Source organism: Microcaecilia unicolor, chromosome 5, assembly GCF_901765095.1.
Source record: "Microcaecilia unicolor chromosome 5, aMicUni1.1, whole genome shotgun sequence".
Lineage (NCBI taxonomy): Eukaryota > Metazoa > Chordata > Amphibia > Gymnophiona > Siphonopidae > Microcaecilia > Microcaecilia unicolor.
This window is the reverse complement of record NC_044035.1, coordinates 363,429,503-363,450,652: the sequence shown is the minus strand read 5'-3', so window position 1 is coordinate 363,450,652 and position 21,150 is coordinate 363,429,503. Positions and strand designations below refer to the sequence as shown.

The 21,150-nt window shown below is 45.9% G+C and overlaps 1 protein-coding gene across 2 annotated transcripts in view; it reads right to left on the bottom strand.

The window, feature by feature from the left end:
- Positions 1–10,533: 10,533 nt before the first annotated feature.
- Positions 10,534–21,150, bottom strand: part of AP1G1 (adaptor related protein complex 1 subunit gamma 1) — a 319,248-nt gene continuing 308,631 nt past the window's right edge. For both annotated transcript variants that reach the window (XM_030204680.1, XM_030204681.1), the window contains 5 exons: positions 18,862–18,988; positions 18,676–18,765; positions 18,300–18,460; positions 12,952–13,050; positions 10,534–11,264 (listed from right to left, as the gene is read on the bottom strand). In XM_030204680.1, coding sequence (XP_030060540.1) covers positions 11,163–11,264; positions 12,952–13,050; positions 18,300–18,460; positions 18,676–18,765; positions 18,862–18,988 — 579 coding nt within the window. In that variant the 3' untranslated portion in view covers positions 10,534–11,162. The remainder of the gene's footprint in view (positions 11,265–12,951; positions 13,051–18,299; positions 18,461–18,675; positions 18,766–18,861; positions 18,989–21,150) is intronic.

Here is a 21,150-nt window from a genome sequence, read left to right as displayed (position 1 = left end):
AATCTGCAAAGGGCGAGGAGGCGGTACCGGGCTGTCTGAGGACCGACACCTCTTGAATGGAGGGTGAGCAGTCCTGCCGGCGTTGACGCTTCACGGGTGCTGAATCCTTTGATGCCCTGGAGCTCCCGGTACCGTGTCTAGAAGGAGACCGATGGCAATGCTTCTTAGCCTTCGCTCGAGGCACGTCATCGGTACTCCTCGGTACCGACGAGGACGTGGAATCCACCCGCCTCCTCGGGGTCAGGTCCGAAAGTGGTCGGTCCTGTTGGGCCTGCACAGCAGGAGTCTTCAAGGCAGGTGGAGACCCATTCGATGGCTCACTGCTCCCAGCGTGTGGTGGTCTCCGGACAGCCATTACCTGTGCTCCCGATGTTGATGCCATCTCCGGTGCAGATGTCGAAGTCCCGGGCAAAGCTGCAAACAGATGGTCCTGCTGAGCTTGTCTCGACACCTGTGTCCGCTTTTTAAGGCTAAGACACAACTTACACGCGTCTGGGCGATGGTCGGGCCCAAGGCACTGAATACACACGAGTGGGGGTCGGTACCTGAGATTGCCCTGTTCCATCGAGCGCACTTCTTGAAGCCTCTGGGAATCCTCGATGTCATGGATGGAAAAATAGCGGCGGTGAAGTCAAAGTTCTCGATGGTGCCAAAAAGAAGGGCACAAAAATGAGAAACGAGCCGCAACGGAAACGAACGGAAACTTAAGAGAGGACAAAACCTAAGAAATAAAGGATTTGTTTTAAAAAAATAAAGAAAAAAAGCGGAAAAAACCCAGCGAAAATGAAGGCTCTTTTCAGGGGCACACAGAACAGAGAGAGACCGCAGGCAGTCACTCCCTTACCGCGGAAAGAAAAGAACTGATCGGAACTCTCACGCGACAGGCAGGAAGATGGCCACATGCGCGCTTGAAGGCTCTAGCAAACTTTTGTTGCTAGGAAGATTTCCGTTCCTCGGGGCTGCCGTGGACATCACCCCAGTCGTGAGAACAAGCAGCCTGCTTGTCCTCTGAGGAAATATGATTTAGATTATTCTTCTAAATGTGCATCACCTTGCATTTGTCCACATTAAAGGGGTATTTTACTAAGGTGCGCTAGCGTTTTTAGCTCGAGCTAGAAATCAGCAGGCGCTAAATGCTGAGTGCAACCTAAAAACGCTAGCACACCTTAATAAAAAACCCCATAAATTTCACGTGCCATTTGGATACACAGTCTTCCAGTTTCCTAAGGACGTCCTGCAATTTTTCATAATCTGCATGTTTTGACAACTTTGAATATTTATGTCTCATCTGCAAATTTAATCACCGCATTTGTCGTTGATTTCCAGATCATTCATAAATATGTTAAACAGCACCAGTTTCAGTACAGATCCCTGTGGCACTGTACTATTCACCCTCCCCCATTAAGAAAAAGGCCATTTAACCCTACCCTCTGTTTTCTGTCCAATAACCAATTCCTAATCCACACCAGAACCTTGCCTCCTATCCCATGACTCTTTAATTTTAGATTGTAAGCTCCTTGAGCAGGGACCGTCCTTCTATGTTTGAATTGTACAGCGCTGCGTAACCCTGGTAGCGCTTTAGAAATGTTAAATAGTAGTAGTAGTAGTAGTAGTCATGAGTCTCGCATGAGGAACTTTGTCAAAAAGCTTTCTGAAAATCCAGATACACTATATCAACCAGCTCACCTTTATCAACATGTTTATTCATGCCTTCAAAGAAATGAAGCAAAGTGGTGAGGCAAGACCTCCAATGACTGAATTCATGCTGAATCCTTCCCATTAAACCATGTTTGTATTTTCCATAATTTTATTCTTCATTAAATTTCCAGTATTTTACCTGGCAGTGAAGTCAGGCTTACCAGTCTGTAATTTATCAGATCACCCCTGGAACCCTTTTTAAAAATCAGCCTTACATTGGTCACCCTCCAATTTTTCAAGTACTGTGAACGATTTTAATGACAGGTTACAGATCACTAACAGCGGATCAGTAATTTCGTGTTTGAGTTCTTTCAGTAACCTGGGGTGTATACCATCCGGCCCAGCTTATCACTTTTTGACTTGTCGATTTGGCTCAGTACATCTTCCAGGCTCACTGAGGTTTCTTTCAGTTTCTCTTCATCTTCACCCTTGAAAACCATTTCTGGTACAAGTAGATCTCTTACATCTTCTTCCATAAAGACTGAAGCAAAAAATTCATTCAATCTCTCCGCTATGGCCTTGTTCTCCCTGATTACTCCTTTTGCTCCTCCATGATTTAATGGTCCTATGGATTCCCTCACAGGCTGTTTCTGATGTACCTGAAAAAGGTGTTACTATGAGTTTTTGTCTCTGTGGCAAGTTTTTCTTCATATTCTCTATTAGCATTCTTTATCAATGTTTTGCATATACCTTGACAGTGCTTGTTGCATCTTATTTTCTTTCTTTGGATCCTTTTTCTATTCTTTGAAGGATGCTCTTTCGGCTCTGATTTAAGTTTGCATTGCAAAGAGTGTTGACAGAAATTCAGGTGGTTTTTATATGCGCTGCATACGTCTAGTGGCACTATAGAAATGGTAAGTACTAGTAGTAGTAGTTGCCTTTAATTCTTTATCACTTGTTACTGGAGTGAAGGTGGGGCTCTGAGGCTTTTTCCTCCTCATATACTCTGCTTTAATCTGTGTTCACATAGTTAAGTATTGTTTGGCTTTTGATTTTTAAGTTTTTGTCTTAAGTTAATAATAAGAATCGGTTTTGATGATTTTTTTTTTTAACATTCAACAGATTTCAGCATAAATGTCCAGAAGCTAGAAGGATGGCTAACATGTCTGGACATTTTTTTGAAGTGTAAAATCACTATTTGCAGATTTCTAATCTCCTCTCCCTCCAACAATATGAGGGAACCTGCCACACCCACTACCTGTGTAAACAGCAGCAGAAATTGTGGACAGGATCCAAGTAACAGGCAGGATGGAAGACTTGAAGGTGGTTCTAGTCACAGGAAGGGAGGAGATGAGCTGGGGGATCTGTGACATAAGGTAAAATTATGTCTTACCTGATAATTTTCTTTCCTTTAGCTACAGATGAATCCAGTATGGTGGGTTGTGTCCATCTACCAGCAGGTGGAGATAGAGATTACTAAACTGTAGTGAGTGATACTGGACGACCAGTCCCTCCATCAGCTAGTATATGTCTCATCACCAAGCAGAGCTCAGAAACAAACTAGGAAAACCTTCCTCACCACTCTTAATCACAGCAGTCATAGCAGCACTACAATGCAAAACTGCAACAATTGGAATAGTGTTCTACCCAATTCTGGGTCTTTCTTCTTTTTTGTTTTGTAAACGAAGATGAAAAAGAATAAAATGAACACAACAGCAGCAGAATTGTGATGGAACAAAATAAGGGAGGGATCCTGGATTCATCTGCTGCAGGTAAAGGAAAGAAAATTATCAGGTAAGACATAATTTTAACTTCCTTAGCACATGCAGCAGATGAATCCAGTACCAAAGCAGTCCCTAAAGAGGAAGGGATGTCATCAGCCCCTGAGCCACTACCTCTGCACCAAAAGAGGAATCCGATCTGGCAGCGACATCCATTCTGTAATGTCGAGAAAAAGTATGTAAAGAAGCCCAAGTAGCCGCTCAACAGATCTCATCCAGGGACAGCACCGATGTCTCTTCCCAATAAGCCAACTGAGCCACAGTAGAATGGGCTTGGAGTGCTTCCAGAGGAACCCAGCCACACAAAAGGTAAGCTGAGGAAATCGCCTCCTTGATCCATCTGGAGATAGTTGCCTTGGAGGCTGCTTCACCCCGTCGGAGGCCCAAAAGCAGCACAAACAGATGATCTGACCTGCGAAACTCATTATATATCTGTAAGTAGCAGAGGAGGACGCGGCAAACATCCAAGAGCCGAAGCTTCTTGAAGTTCACGGGATAATCGTCCTCCCGAAAGGATGGAAGAGAAAGAGGCTGATTGAGATGAAAAGCTGAGATTACCTTAGGCAAAAAGGAAGGCACTGTACGGAGAGTGACTCCCAACTCAGAAAACTGGAAAAAGGGATCTTGACACAATAGTGTTTGCTATTCCAAGACCCTACGTGCCAAAGCCACAGCCACCAAAAACACAGTCTTCAAGGTGAGGTCCTTGTCAGAATTCCTACGCAAGGGCTCAAAGGGTGCCCCCTTGGAGTGCCTGAAGGACCACATTAAGATTCCAAGCCGAACATGGCCACCGCAATGGAGCACTCTTCTCAGGAAACTAACATCTGGACGAGAAGCCAAGGAAGAACCACACACATGGCATCAAAAACAGGCCAAGGCCGCCAATTGTACCTGAAGCGAGTTATAGGCCAACCCCTCTGCAAGCCATCCTGCAGAAAAGCCAGAAGTTGGTAAATTGAGGCCTGGAAGGGTGACCAAGTGAGACTCTCGCACCATGCAACAAAGGTGCCCCAAACACGGGCATATACTGAGGTAGATTGCTTCCGAGCCTGTAACAAAGTAGCTACCACCTCATCCAAATAGCCCTTCTTCCTCAAACGTGACCGCTCATTAGCCAGGCTGTAAGACCAAAGTGGCAAGAATCCTCTATCTGAACCAGCCCCTGATGAAGAAGCCCAGGGCAGACAGGAAGACAAAGAGACAATTAAGTCCACGTACCAAGGGTATCAAGGCCAATCCGGAGCTATCAAGATGACTCTCCCCGGTACTGCCCGATCCTGAGCAGAGTTTGGCTGATCAAGGGCCATGGGGGAAAGATGTACAGAAGAATCGACTTGAGCCAGGGAAGTAGAAGAGTGTCCAGCCCTGCGGACCCAGGTTCTTTTCTTCTGCTGAAGACAGGAATCTTGGCGTTGACCTGAGTCACCATGAGATTCATCTGAGGCATGCCCCACTTCGGCAAATCAGACAAAATGCCTCCATGGACAGCTCCCATTCCGCCATTTCCAGAGTATGCTGACTGAGAAAATCCACATACACACTGCTCTGCCCTGCAATGTGAGCCGTTGACAGGCACTGAAGATGGACCTCCACCCACTGGAGAAGGCAACCCGCCTCGGTCGCAAGTGCCAGACTCTGGGTGCCACCTTGACGACTGATGTAAGCCACTGCCATCGTGTTGTCTGAAAACACTTGAACCGCCCTGTCCGTCAGCAGATCCTGAAATGCAATCAAGGTGCAGAGCACTGCACGAAGCTCTAGGCAACTGATCGACCAAGCCACTTCCATCGCCAACCATGTCCCCTGCGCATAATGGTGGAGGCAATGAGCTCCCCCAATCCGTCAAACTGGCATCTGTAACCACAACCACCTGGGGACACAAGAGGCATGCCCTTCAGCAAGTGGGGACTGCGAAGCCACCAGGCCATACTGCTCCGAGCCCATGGAAGCCACAGAAGGCAGCACTGATAATCCTGAGATAGCAGCAAGGACTGAGGAGGTTACATATGCACCCTCGCCCAAGGAACCACCTCCAGGGTCGCCACTATGGAGCCCAGCACCTGAACTTCACACCCAGAGAAGGCTGGAAATCTGAGAGCGGAGCTTGATCCGCTGCTCCTCCAGCAGGAATACATGGCCCAGAGCAGTACTGAAGTGAGCCCCCAGGTAGTCCAAGGTCTGAGCAGGGACTAGGTGGCTCTTGGCAGGTTCAGAACCCAGCACAAGGACTGTAGCAGCGCCATCACCCTGTCTGTGGCCATGCGACTCTCCTGAATTGAGTCTGCCTGAATCAGCCAGTTGTCCAAGTTGGGATGCACCCTGATTCCTTCTTTCCGCAGGAATGCCGCCATGACCTCCATGACTTTGGAGAAAGTCCATGGAGTAGGTGAGAGGCTAAAGGGCAGCGCCCAAAACTGGAAATGGTGACCCAGAACAGCAAAACTCAGAAAATGCTGATGCAGAGGTCAAATTGGGATATGGAGATAAGCCTCCTTGAGGTCCAGCACTGTCAGAAACTCTCCCGAATGAACCGCCACCATAATGGAGTTCAGCATTTTCATACAAAAGTGGAAAATGTGCAAGAACTGGTTCAGCTTGCGAAGATCGAGACTAGGATGAAAGGAGCCCCCTTTTTAAGGCACCACAAAATAAATGGAATACTGCCCCGCCCAAACCTCATGAGGTGGGACAGGCACCACTGCTCTGATCTCCAACAAGGAATGAATAGTGGACTCGACTGCTGTCTTCTTGGAAACGGTAGAGCAGCAGGACTCCAAAAATGAATCTCTGACAGGCGAGGCAAACTCTAGCTTGTAGCCATCCTGGATAATATCAAGAACCCATTGGTCCGAAATGATCTTGGCCCATTCTTCGTAAAAGAGGGTCAGATGACCCCCTACTTGAAGAACCAGAACGTGGACAGCTGGAGAGGGCATCAGCCAGATAAGCAAGGCCTGATTCCTTTTGGGGTGCAACTGATCTCAACCAAGAATCCACGTCTGAGCCCTGTTCCAGAGCCTGCTGAAGCCAACTAAGGCACACCCTAGCTGGATAAGAGCTACAAATCCAGGCCTGGAGCACCAACGCAGAACCTCAAAGGAACACTTGAGGGAGGCTTCCAGATGCCGGTCCTGCATATCTTTGTGCTACACCCCCTTCCACCAGGAATGTGGTCGTTTTGGTGACTGCCATCACCAATGCGTCTACCGTAGGGAGGACAAATCTGTCCGCCTGATCCGAGACCAATGGATAAAGGCGAGCCATCTCCTTAGTCAACTTGAGGTTCCCCTCAGGGTCAGACCATGGAGTTAAGCTCTTGAATGGCCTTGTCGACAGGAAAAGCTTTAGAGGGATTTCTTGTACCTGCCACCTTTAGATTAACCAAAGTCGCTGGCTGCGCCTCAGTGTCAGAAATGTTTAAAGCTGCCAGTGCACTAGAAATAAGGGAGGGCAGCTCACCCCTATGAAACACGTGGACGGCAGTAGGATCATCAGGCTCCTCCAGCCGCAACTGGTCCTCCTCCAACTCATCCATCTGAGAAGGCCAGAGGGAGTCCCCAGAAGGCGTAGCAAGAGAAGGCGAAGGGGAACCGGAGCCCAAAGATGGGTTGCCCGAGAAAGAGAGACACCTCCTCTTAAGAGCCGGGTCCTCCGGGGGAACAGGAAACCCAGACCCCAAATTCAACACAGGACCCCCTGAGGGCAAGGAAAAGCCTTGGAGCTGAGGGAGAGGCAGAGACCACTTTAAAAGACAGACCTGATGAAGGAGAAGAACGAAGTCCGGAGAAAAGACATCCCCAATGCCCCCAGCCCCAGAAGAGGTTCCTGGAGCAGTGTCAAGAGAAGAAACAAATGCCCCCACAGTGCTGCTCAGAAAGTTCCCGAATCGTGCAAAGGCTTCAAAACCATCAGCTGTTTGGCAGGAGCCGCGTTTGAGGTAGGAGAAAAAAATGGTGCACGTGCTCACATCAGCACGGGAAAAGATGCCTCAGCAGAAGCAACGCTCTTCCCAGAAGCTAAAGGCTCCAAACAACCCATACTATAAAGTCCTGCTGGATATTTCTGTTTCCCACAGTGGGATCTCATCTTTTTACTGCCTCTGGCACCATAATTGCGGTGTGCACCCTGTGGGAAGAGAGAAGGTGGCGAAAGGCACTCATTATGGGAACAGGCCCCTGACCAGCCACGGCGCCTCCCAGCACTGGCCCACTGCCAAAAGGCACCACAGGCTCCAAGGCAGAAATTCACAGCAAAGTGCACAGTGAGTCCGTCCTGTTCCTCCATAGATACGTCTTTTTTTTATTTTTATTTTTTTTACTCTAGCTGCACTGAGAAAACAAAAAAAAAATCTGTTTGCTCACCTTTTTTTTTTTTTTTTAGTGGTGAGAAAGGGAAGTCAGCTAAGGCACTGGAAGGCAAGGGAACATGGGGTGAAGCAGGGACCCAGCAAACCAGATATGCCTCCAAAGATGGCTGCAAGCAAAAACCACTCACCCACAGACTGAAACTGGCTAGAGAGAAGCCAGTAGTAGTCCCAGAATAACTGAAGAATCCAGGAGGTGGTGAGAAGCCGTCCACCACCTGCTGGAGATAGAGATATACTAGCTGATGGGGGGGGGGGGGGGGGGGTCGTCCAGTATCACTCACAATAATTTATTAATCTCTATCTCCACCTGCTGGTAGACGGGCACGACCCACCAGTTACTGGATTTATCTACTGCCTGCACTAAGGAAGATTAAGTTTCTGCATGTGGTGAGGAAAAAGGGAAGAGCAATGACACCTTTGCCTCCAAAAAAAGCCCCAATAAATTTCCAACAGCTGTAGAATTCAAACACGGTTTTTACTATAACATAGTGATTAAAACACTGCACCCTTCAAACAGCCCTCCCCCTCATCTCCTCTCCTGATCACAGAGAGAACCAACACAGACATGCATACAAACGCACCCATGCAAACCAGCCCACACACAACACACAAACAAAACAGAGATAAACACACACAAGGCAACGCAGATGGGTATGGACATGCACACAGAAGAGTCACGTTATGTGTGCTTTCCCCATTTATTTTCTGCACACCTCTGAAATAATTTGTAAGTGCTCACAGGAGATGTTTCATGATAGAACATAAAAATCTGCTACTGGTGAGGGGACGGCAGGAAAAGAACAGCAAATGAAAAACTGCAGAACATGTAAGCAGAGGAACACAAGATGATGCAGTAATGAGGCAGGTTTACATCATTAAATATTGACTTTTTATTAGTCAATGTTCATAATTTGTTGCAGCCAAAAGACAATACACACAGCAGATTCGGTTTATATCTTTTGTGCTGCCAATTGAACTCTAAGACTCACTTAACTTTTTTTTTTTGTACATCTCAAAAGTGTGTCTGCAATATTTAGAAGTCCAGTCTTTCCAATCAGAAACAATATTTAATATATTGTTTTTTCCCATTTGTTTCTTTTTACACTCAAGACTATGGGGCAGGGCACCATGAAGCAAAAGTATAACTTACAAGAAAGTAAGAGTTTACAGGAAGAAAACTTAAGAATCACAGAGGAATGAACTTGGACCTGCCTTTCCTTGCTATCCCACAGATGTAAAGTCCATGGAATCCTGCAGCAAACCACAGCCAGTCCTGTAGCTACAGCACCTTCACTTTCTTCCACTCACTATTTTCATTAGCACTTAAGTCCTGCTGCACAGTTTGACAGGCAATTATCAAATGAATTAAAAATTCTATTTCTTTTGCAGACAAGTCTTCTCTGCTTGCGGTTCTAATTTTATACTCTCCACCTCCAACAAAACCTATGTTACTACCTCTCTGCTTTTATGCCACTGCAGAGGAGTGAAGGTGTGTGCAAGGAAATCTGCCCACCCCTTCCCAGCATTAAGTCAAGGCTGTCAACCCTTTCCATCTCCACACTAACAGAACATCTCAAGAGCAACAAAGAAATTCACAAGCAGTGGGTGAAATTAATCTTACAAGTAGATTGTCTTAATATATCCCCTAAAATAAAAGCTCCCCATTAAAAACACAACTGTTCCAGATGGTCTGTGCTCTCACTGACGTGCACAATACAACAGCAGTAGCACTTTGCTTCTTCAAATCAGCTGCTTTGTTTCTTGGCCCCATTTGATGCTCTTTTGCACTTATTCTTGTGTCTCCATTTTTTAAGCATACATGTTGTTTATTTCATAGACTGTAACAACTCTGAATCAGAAAGTGTGCGCCTCCACTTAATTTTAATGTTCAAGTCCATTCTTCAGCTGTACTTGTGTGTTACATGTGTTAGTGTCAAGGCTGCATTAATACCTGATGACAATCAGCACAGTACCATCATGATTTATTTAGATTTATAGTGGTGAGAGTGCCTAAGGTGTGACATTGTAAGAAATGAAATTTAAAAACAAAAGAAAATTGTGGTAATGATTTTGTTTCTGTCATTGGAAAGGCATATCGATAGGCAGCTGTGCTCTCCTCTGCAAAAAGAAAAGGCTGATATCTCCCCACCGCCTTTATCCTGCTTTTCTGAGCATGTCCCACTTTCTCTCTCACTGAATCTCCACTTCTCTCCCTGGGGATAAAGACTGACAGTGCATACAAGTGGTGAAGGAGGGAGGATTTTCTACGTTTAAGAAGGGGTGGAGTGAAGAATAATACTATTATTTAACGACCACTCATGTTCCTGAAAGAGGAAAACCATGAACACTGGATGACAGTGTCACTGGGGTATGCATGAGCCCAACAAGTTACTTAGCACTAGTTCATTCCCGCTACTAAGTACCGTAAAGGGTGAACCCCACTGCCAACCAAAGTCCAAGTGCACCAGAACTTTCTCCTACATGCTAACAATAGCCAACAGCTCAATGACTAGTAAAACTGTTACGAGATTTGGCTCTCCGAGAGTCACAACTGCTGTGGGCAAAAGAGCACAGAGAAAGGATCACTGCAGCCAGCACTACAGCCTTCAATAATCTCATGCTCCTCTTGGAGGCACCTAAAATGCTAATAATAGAAAAGAAAGGGGAATGGGTGCTGGGGGATGAAAAATCTTGTGTATACTAGGAGTTGTATAGGACAGAAGGTAGGCAGACACACCATCAGAGTAAAATGCAGAAAAAAACTGACAGGAGCACAAGCCCCTCTTTATTTCTTTTTTAAACAAAGTGGGAATAAGTCTATGGGTCGGATGCCCTACTGTTCCAGCAAGAGGCTTAGGAAGGCAATACTCAGAGGACGGGAAGATGACAAAAGCCACAGTGACAACAGCCCCCTTCCTAAATCCCATCCCCAGCCAGAGTTACAGCTGGAAAACATGCCTGCTCCTTGTCCCCGCTGCAGTTTCAACTAGAAAGCACACTTCAGGCCCCCAACCACCACTCCTCCTCCACCCTTCACCCTGGGGCACTTGTAGGTCAAGCACACTGCTAAAAGTGCAAGTCTAATTCTTCATGAAATGTAGAGGTTTCTTGCTCTGGAGTCCGACTTTGCTTCTTGCTTGAGGAGGAATTATTCCTTTAGGTTAAGGATGTGAGGGCAGAGGTACAGTGGCTTCTTACACAGCAGTGGGGAACATCCACCAGATGTGGACATATACTCCACTCAGTCACAGAAGAGGCTTCGGATTTCAGTTCTGCCATAACCCAAGGATCAGTCTGGGAATTCCCAAGGGTCACAGCCCCTTCCCCATTGTTCCTTTAGTCTGAGTGGAGCCAGTGCAGATTGTTTCTCAGCCTCACTGCCAGGACTGAGGAGGGAAGTTGTTCACCTCTGCTAGATCCTGCATGGCTGCAGTCCTGTGATTATAAGTCAGCTTGATCCTCATACGTAGTTGTTGCTGAGAGAGAAAAAAAACACCACAAGTAAGTTGCAAAAATACTAACATTAAATGCCAAGCACATAAGAACAAAGTGTTGCCATACTGGAACAGACTGAAGGTCCATCGAGCCCAGTAACCTGTTTCCAATAGTGGTCAACCTGGGTCACAAAGTACCTGGCAAGATCCCAAAAGAGAAACAGATTTTATGCTGCTTATCCTAGAAATCAGCAGTGGATTTGCCCAAGTCCATCTTAATAACCTTACGGACTTTTGTTTTAGAAAATTATCCAAACCTTTTTTAACCCCCCCCCCCCCCCCCCCCCCGTTTTTATCACATTCTCTTGCAATGAATTCCAGAGTTTAATTACACGGGGAATGAAGAAATATTTTCTCTGATTCATTTCAAATTTACTGCTTTGTAGCTTCATTGCATGCCCCCTAATCCTAGTATTTTTGGAGAGCAAACAAGCGATTCACATCTACCCGTTCCACTTCACTCAGTATTTTATAGACCTGTCAAATCTCCCCCTCAACCGTCTCTTCTCCAAGCTGAACAGCACTAGCTATTTTGCCTGTCCTCAAAGGGAAGTAGTCCCATCCCCTCTATCATTTTCGTCGCCCTACTCTGTACCTTTTCTAATTCCATTATATCTTTTTGAGATGTGGTGACCAGAATTGCACACAGTATTTGAGGGTGCAGTGGCACCATGGAGCGATACAAAGGCATTATAACGTCCTCATTTTTCTTTTCCATTCCTTTCCTAAATTCCTAACATTCTATTTGCTTTATTAGATGCTGCCTGCACATTGAGCAGAGGATTTCAACATATCATCAACAATGACACAGAGATTCTTTTCCTGGGCGATGATTCCTAATGTGGAACTTGCAACACGTAAGTATAGTCTGGGCTCCTCTTCCCAGATGCATCACTTTGTACTTGCTCACATTAAATGTCATCTGCCATTTGCATGCCCAGTCTCTCAGGCTTGTAAGGTCCTCTTGCAATTTTTCATAATCGTTCCTCGATTTAACTACTTTGAATAATTTTGTGTCATCAGCAAATTTAATTACCTCACTAATTATTCCCATCTCTAGATCATTTATGAATATGTTAAAAAGCAGCAGTCGCAGCACACACTCCCTTGGGGTGCCCCACTACTAAATACAGACACTGCCTCACACATTCAGGGCTTCTCTACTGACCTGTGGAACCAGGGGCATAGCCAAATAACAGATTTGGGTGGGCCTAGGCAAGAAGTGGGTGGGCACCAAGTGTTCTCTCTCCCCCTCTCTCCCCCCCCACCCGGCACCACCACCGCCAGCAAAACAAATCTCAGCTGGTGGTACCGGTATTGTGGAGAGTAGTGATTTTGGAGAAGTCTTCAGCTGGCGGAGCCTGGGATCCCCACCAGCTACCGCTAAACTTGTGCTATTGTTGGGTGGGCCTGAGCCCTAAGTGGGGTGGGCCCTGGCCCACCCAGGCCCACCTGTGACTACGCCACTGTGTGGAACAGTGAGGCAGAGATTACTAAGGTGGGAGGGGACAGGGAGTGAGACTAAGACCAGTTTCCTAGTCAGTACTAACTGACTCCAGGATTGGGAAGAAGTGGAATGTGGAACAGAAGTAGAGCTCGGCTTCCATTTTATTTCTTTTTGCAACTGAAGCAGTAAGACAGTTTGATGTCCTGCATGTGAGCTGCTCACCTTCTGTGGGTTTAGTACTTTGATGACCTGTGTGACTGCACCTGAATTAAAGGCTGGAACAACATTACTACTGGGAGACAAGAGCTGCAGCTGGAATGTCTGTAAAAGATATAAACACAGTTTCTGTTAAATTGGACAAAAGTCTACAGCAGCAGGGTCCACTAACGTGCTTTTTTCAAACTCACAAAGCTCCTAGTATAGCCATAGACTGCATGCTAAAATTTAACAAACTTTACAATGTCCCTCCCCCACTTTATTTTTAGATCCCATCTTCTCACCATAGTACAATACAGAAATTGGTATATCCAAGGAATATGCATTTGGTTAAGAAACTTTTATGAATATAAACAGTGCACAACTTTATGTGCATAGAAAGTCTGAATTATTGCAAGTAATTAATGCAGAGTTGCTTACCTGTAGCGCTGATTCTCCAAAAACAGCAGGATCATGTAGCCCCATCAGTGGTAATATCATCAGATGGATCTGCTCTCAAGGGCCCAGACACCTTCATGGTTTTCCCGGGCATATGGACTTGGTTGGCAACTAGTTCCTTGGATGTATCAATTTTTGAGATGCTTTGGGGAGTGGTCAGGGTTCTCTGTGATACTGAGAGAAATTAATTTGGACAATTTCTGCAGGAATGAAGGACAGAAGGTACCTTCCATAGTAAAATGTATAACTACTTCTCAGGAAGATGGTTTGGAGGAGTATTTTGGAGAAAAGTTCTCTTCTTCAGTGTCCCCAATGCTATGGCAGAGATTTCAACTGTACCCTTGGGCTAATTCTCCACTGTTTTAAACAGAGAGGACCTGTGTACAGTGTGTGTCAGTAATATCCAATGTAAGAGCCAACTTCTCAAATGACTAGGGAATGCTGAAAATCAACAGAAATTACCCCTCCCTGCATATAGTGAAAGAGTTTGCTCAATACTGGGGTACTCAAGCACTCATTGTATCCAGAGATCTGGTACCTGTCATTTCCAGGATGTCTGAGAGAAAGAAATCTAGCTTGGAGAACGTTCCACCAGCTTTGGGGATGGTTCTTTAGGCAGAAGCTGTCAGTGCTGTGAGAAATGCTGGAGCAGTTGTATCAAGAGGAGTGATCATGCATGGTAGGTGGGTTGGCAGGCATCTGATGGCTGGTGTTGACTGTGTGAGTGTGGGCATGCTGTGGTGACCAACTGGTCCCACTGGGTACAGGGAAAACCAGCAGTCAACAGGTGCTCTGAAGGAGTCCATTGGGGTTGCTGGTTTGGTAGCATTTTTATTTTTCTGCCTGGTACTTTCAGGTACTGGAGAGGAGCCCTATGGGTCCACCTGTTTGGTGGTCCAATTCTTCTGTGGAATAGACCGGTAAGCCATGAGTTATTCCCTAACCCTCCTTCCCCACCCCAGGAATCTGCATTTTCTTCTTTTTGGCAAGCTGTGAAAAGCATCTAATTAGATCAGTGGGTGAAAACAGGCTGAACAACACAGGGAGCTAAAACAGTGTGGAAAACACTAGATTTGTCTAGGCTCTGGAGAGAAAATTCATCTAAGGTTCATTTTGATGACATCACACAGATGTGGCTGCATTGATTCTGCTTACTGACCAAGAAAATCAATTTATGCTCATTAAAAGTTTTTTTTTTTTTTTTTACAGTTTGTCAAACGTACCAAAAGCATGTCAGAAAATTGGCACAAAAACCCAAAAATGACCTGAAAACTTGAAAATCTTTTCAATGTACACCTCTAATAGATTGCAAAACATTAGGAAAGTTTGAACAATTTTGAACCTCTTGTAAGGTTATATTTCTCCTTCTAGCAACTGATGGTGGGAACATAATGAGCCTGTCTTTGATATACTTTTAAAGGATACAAAGAAATTTCCATGATGCAGCAATAGTGAAACAGGGGTCTTCGATGGGATACATGCAAGATAAAACGATGCTTTAGTAATGAATATAATATAAACTGCACTATTTGACAGTTTTCTAAGCTGGTGAATAATTTCAATTGGAAGAGCAGGTTTTTTTTTTTTTTTGAAATGGTAAAAGTTTTGAGCTCTACTTTTCCTTTCCTTTAAATATATGAGGCTACTACTACATTATGGCAAATAGCTTTGATTTCAGGTTTGTCTTTTTTGTGGATGACACCCAGTTGGGTATTTATGTGATGAATGATTGGGCTGCTAAAGTGTCTACAGTGAACAGATGCTTTGAAGTCATCTCTAAACATTTTTGGCTGTTATACTAAAACAAAAGCCAGATGAGTCATGTGTACCTCTGGGTTAATCCCTTGGTTATGGTGCCTAGTAAAGGGGATGTTCCCTTGCAGAAAAGGGGGATAATTTTGGACAATCAGATATAAGCAGTTGCGTGGGATTTATTTGCTATCTTAAGGATGCTTTGTCAAATGTGTCCTTTGTTGGAACTAAGGGACTTTGAGTCATGTGTTTGTAATAAGCAGGCTAGATTATGAACAACAGCTTGTCTAAACATGAGAGTTAGGTTATTGGTAAGTAAGAAGTCCTAGTGATTATATCACTCCTATTTCAGCAGATCTTCACTGACTGCCAGTTGGTGCTTTTTTATGCTTTGTCTCTGGACACACAATTGTACCTGTAGAATTTACTGCAGCTGTATGAGCCAGCCAGACATTTGAAGTAATTGCAGCAGTTGTTGCCGAAGGTCCCTAATGGCAATGAACTGCAATGCATCTGTAGGAGCAAAATAAGCACTATAAACACTGTTTGTGTTCCTATATAACAAAGATGTCACGTTTGTGACTGCTTTCCATGTGGGTGCTCTCCTTGCCCTCTGGTGGCCAGAACTGGTGGCTGCTATGGACTGTTTTCTGCTGTCTTCCATGTTCCAGACTTCAGTGAGTCCGGTCCGGATTTTCCAGGTTGCCAGCCTTGCTCTGCTGGGTTGTTCTGGAACAGCACCAGTGTTGCCAGGTGGGCGGTTTTACCGCCCAATTGGGCGGTTTTCCGCGACCCGCCGCGGGAAATTTTTGCCCGCGGCGGGTTGCGGTTTTTTGGGCGGTTTTTTGGGCTTCCGGGCGGCTTTTTGGGCGGCTTTTTGATTTTTTTCGGCCGCGGGGGGCGGGGTTAGTGACGTTTTTGGGCGGGGTTAGTGACGTTTTGGGCGGGGCCGATGACGTGGGAGGCGGGGCCGATGACGGGGAGGCGGGGCTGATGACGGGGAGGCGGGGCCGATGACGGGGAGGCGGGGCTGATGACGGGGAGGTGGGCCCGATGACGTGGGAGGCGGGGCCGGTGACGGCGGGGGCGGGGCCAGTGACGCGGGGGTGGGGGTGTCAGGGGCGGGGTTTGTGTTTGGGCGGGTTTTGGGCTGGTTTCTGGCCTGGATTGGGCTGGAAAAAAAATTTCTACCTGGCAACCCTGAACAGCACCCTTACTTGGCTGGTGATTTACTGCAGCTGTGGGTCAGCTGCTGAGGGGCTTATTAGCTTCTGTGAGCCTTGCTTGCCTTGGTATCAAAGGTCATCCATGAGTTCCTGGTGGTTTGTGGGAGTTCCTCTGAAAGTTTCCTTTGTGTTGGACCCTGCCTGTTCCTGGACTTTGACTTTGCTTGCTTCCTGTGCCTGTGACCCTTGGCCTGGACCTGGACTTTGCTTTCCGCCTGCCTATAGACTCTGGTTAGTTTATGGATTACCCGTGTTTGCTGCCGGCCCCTTTGACCTTGCTGTGCTACTGGATAATGTTTACTGTCTACTATTAAAGCCTCTTCTAGTTATATTCTGTGGTTCCTGCCTGTTGTGTTCAGCACTGCTTTCTGCTTGGGTGATTTGCCTGCCGCTGCCGCTCGACAGTGGCCCAAGGGTTCACAAACCTAGTTCCTGCTTTGAGAACGTGACAAAAGATATATGAAATTATAATACATGGCACTATCCAGCATGAACAACCTGACCTTAAGATGCAGACTCAGTTATTCCAACATTTGTTGCTAAAGCCTGTTATCTGCTGAAGCTGAAACCTTGTATACACAGAAAGACTGTTGACAAGGGTCCCAATGTGCTAGAATAACAAGGTTGTCATCAGCATCGCCAACATGGCCAGAACAGCCAAGGACTCTGGAAGTCTCCTATGCAGCTGGAGAGACACTGTGGCTGGCTTACTGCATATTGTTTATAAAACCCCAGCTTCTTGTCAAGGTGATCCCATCAAAGTGGAGCCAATGAGACAATGTTGGGGCCCATGAAGTCATAATAATGGGGATAATAGTGTTACATATGTATCAGCCCCAAGGCCAGCCCGTGATTTCTGTATAAAAGGGGCTATTATCTAAGGCAAAAGACTGCTGTGTTAACATTCCATCCAAGGAGCAGACTGTGCTGAAGCTGAATGAACATCTGAGGAATATGCTGCCACCTACTAGAAGTCTGCATCAGGTTGTATGTGTCCCATGTACTTTTGTATAAGTGCTGTGGGCTCAGTGTGACTCTTTTACTTAGAAATCTAGTTAGGGATTTATGTGCATTTACTCTGAGCCGTTTCTATGATAAGACTTCCTCTGTCTTTGTTCTTGCCTTCTTTGCACATTATCTTTGCTGCTATTGTAAATAAATGCACACAATATTTTTTTAATAATACTTGGTTGTAGAGTTAATTCTTTCTATTATTTAGGGCGTAGTGAGCTTGGCTCTAAGGATAAGAGGGAACACGTTTGCTTCTGACACTTCAATCACTAAGGCTAGTATTACCACACACCAATTCCTTTTAGAATTTACATTAAGTGTCAGGTACCCCAATAATACCCCAAACAGGGTTGTATCTGTACGCACCCACACACCCAGCAACATACTTTTGCTCTTCAGGAACTTTATTCTTAGAATACATTGTCACTGAATGCCCGAATAGAAAGGGTTTATCCTGCTTTCCAGAAGAAAGTGAAACCCTGGCCTTTCCGATTTCTTTTGTAATTCAAATTGAAGTTTTAGGGATGGATGGGGGATATGAGAGAACTGTATAGTATGGGGTAGCTTGGAAACTGAATAGAACAATTTTTATACTGTGACATACCTCAGATTGGCAGGTGAGGCATGATAAGCAAATATTGATAAATAAATATGATGCACATTTGGACACTGTATAGTTCTTATTGTATTGCTTGTGTATATGAAAAGGATTCCATCTGCCCCTCAAGATAAAATGGTGGGAGATGCATGGCACAGCCTCCTGGTGCAGGAGGTGGAAACATGGATGGTATTTGAATTCCAGAAGGCATGGGACAAGTTTAGAGAATCTCTGAGGGACAGAAAGGGATTGTAGAGATTAGTTTTTCATGTAGATGGGCAAACTGTCATCATTTCCTATGTTTCTATGTAAAAGAGTTCAAACCCCACCTTTGGAACTGCAGCCTGAAATACAAAGTCCGTCATTTCCACATCAGTACTGTTGGAAGCATGTATTGTTATAACTGTCACACTGGGGCTTGTGTTCGATCGCTCAAAGGTAAATTCAATCTTCAGGCCATTCTTGCTGTATGCTACAATAGGAGGGATACCTGTAAAGAGGGAAAAAAAGAAGCCAAAACATATTAAATACAAAGCTTTGCATATGGCCTAAAATACAAGCTGCAAAGGAATTAGAACATGCCCTACTTCAAATGTTCCATCAGCTGTACTCTGAGCACCTTATTTTAAATTTGAATCCATTTGTTGCTAGCTCCAACTGTTTCCTCTAACTAAACTTCTCCCTGGCTTCACAGCCCGAATGTACCTGCAGTGCTATCATTGAAGAGAGGCTGTGATGTAAGACCATCCAACAGAAAGTGTGGTTGTGACATCTGTGGGGTTGTACCTGGTCCGCCTGTAGACAATACAGGAAACAGAGGTTAACTGGATATGTACTGTTATAGATCACAACAGACATTTCACACCAATGCAGTTTTGCTACCTTGCTTACCTGGTAAACCAAGTTCTCCCAACAGGTCCAATAGCTCCCCACCTGCAGAGGATGGTTTACTTATGCTTGCTGTCGGAATAACTGGGGTTATATCACTTCCTCCCAGTAAGTCCAACAAATCATTAGCCTAAAAAAAAACAACCACAAAACAAATGGTATGAATACCTACAGCTATCCATTCCATGTGACAGAAAAGCTGCAGAGCTCACCTGTACATAAGGCGAGAGCTACCTGCTCTGCCCAAAGACCAAGTGGGAACAGAGAAAAGCACTACCAGCTCTGCATAAGGTAAGAGAAACAGGCCAGAAGATGCCATACCTTGTCTAATAGGCAGGGGAAATGGTGCCTTATCATGGCCTGACCTGTGGGGTACCATAAGAATCGATACTGTCACCTATTCTGTTCAATATCTACCTCAAACCGCTAGCTGAGCTGATTTGGTCAATGGACACTCAGTTCTACATCTATGCGGATGATGTGCAGCTACTCATACCCATTGAACCTGACTTACCTACAGCCTTGAATAAACTGATTACTTGTCTAACATCAATTCAAGAATGGGCTAAACACAACAAACTTTACCTGAACCCTAGTAAAACTGAGCTTGTCTGGGTCCCTAACACAAGTGGATACATACCTGACATCAAAATCCCTTTTGGGAAGTACAAACTCCCCCTCAAATCACAAGTCAAGAACCTTGGAATACAGTTAGATTCAACACTTACTCTGATTCCCCAAATCCAAACCACCTTTAAGAGCTGCTTCTACTACTTGCAACAGCTACGCTGCCTCTCTCCTTACATCGAGAAGGTAAATCTTATCCCAGTTGTGCATGCCATGGTAACATCAAGACTAGATTACTCAGTGCTTTTTTTTGTAGAAAAAAAGGTGCCGGTACTCATTATGGGCGGGGTCACCACATATGGCTCCACCCTATGATAGCCACACCCACATTAGCCACACCCCTTATACAAGCTATGGCGCATATAAACAGACATCGTTGAAAATATTATACTAGTATAGGAGTACAAAATAACGTGATTTTTTTCATTATAAATAATTTCTGTAAGCAGTTACAGCTCCAGTATAGCCAGTGCAAAATAAGACAGCAGATGTAAGTTCTCAAATTGGACATATTTCAAACACTAAAATGAAAATAAAATTATTTTTTCTACCTTTGTTGTCTGGTGACTGTTTTTCTTTCCATATTGGTCCCAGTCTCTGATTCTGCTGCTCTCTATCTGTTCCCTTAACTCCGTTTCCAGGGCTTCCTTTCCATTTCTTTACTTTCTGCCTTTTTTCTTCATTTCTTGTCCTACATCCGTAAGTAAAAGCTGTCCACTGGATCCAGCTTCTGCCTATTTTCTTCATCCATGTGCAGTTTTTCTCCTCTCTTCCTTTTCCCTCATCTTATCTCATTCCTCACTCTTCCCTCCCCTCCATCTATGTCCAGCATTTCTTCTCTCTCCCTTCCCTCTCCTCCATCCATGTCCTGCAACTCTCTTTTCTCCCCTGCCCCCCCCCCTCCAGCAATTCATACCCACCCAGCGATTCCCTTGGCTCCCCTGCCTCCCTCCAGCCATCCATACCCACCCAGCGATTCCCTTGGCTCCCGTGCCCCCCCCCCCCCTTCCAGCCATCCATACTCACCCAGCGATTCCCTTGGCTCCCCTGCCCCCCCTCCAGCCATCCATACCCACCCAGCGATTCTCTTCGCTACCCTGCCCCCCCTCCAGGCATCCATACCCACCCGATTCCCTTCGCTCCCCTGCCCCCCCTCCAGGCATCCATACCCACCCAGCGATTCCCTTCTCTCCCCTGCCCCCCCTCCAGGCATCCATACCCACCCAGCGATTCCCTTCTCCTCCCCTGCCCCCCCCTCCAGGCATCCTTACCCACCCAGCAATTCCCTTCTCTCCCCCCCCCCCCCCAGGCATCCATACCCACCCAGCGATTCCCCTTCGCTCCCCTGCCCCCCCTACAGCCACCCATACCCACCCAGTGATTCCCTTCGCTCCCCTGCCCCCCTCCAGGCATCCATACCCACTCAGGGATGCTCCTCGTTCCCCTGCCTCCGTCGCAGGCCGTCTTTAGCCTTTCCTTCGTTTCCAGTCAGTGTCCTGCCTTCGCGGAAAGAGGAAATGACGTCAGAAGAAGGCGGGACACTGACTGGAAACAAAGGGAAGGCTAGAGATGGCCTTTCACTGTGGCTGCTGTGGAGGTAAATGATCAACGATGATTTAAACCCCCCAGAGCGCGGGAGATGAGGCAAGCATGGCTTGTGGCGCC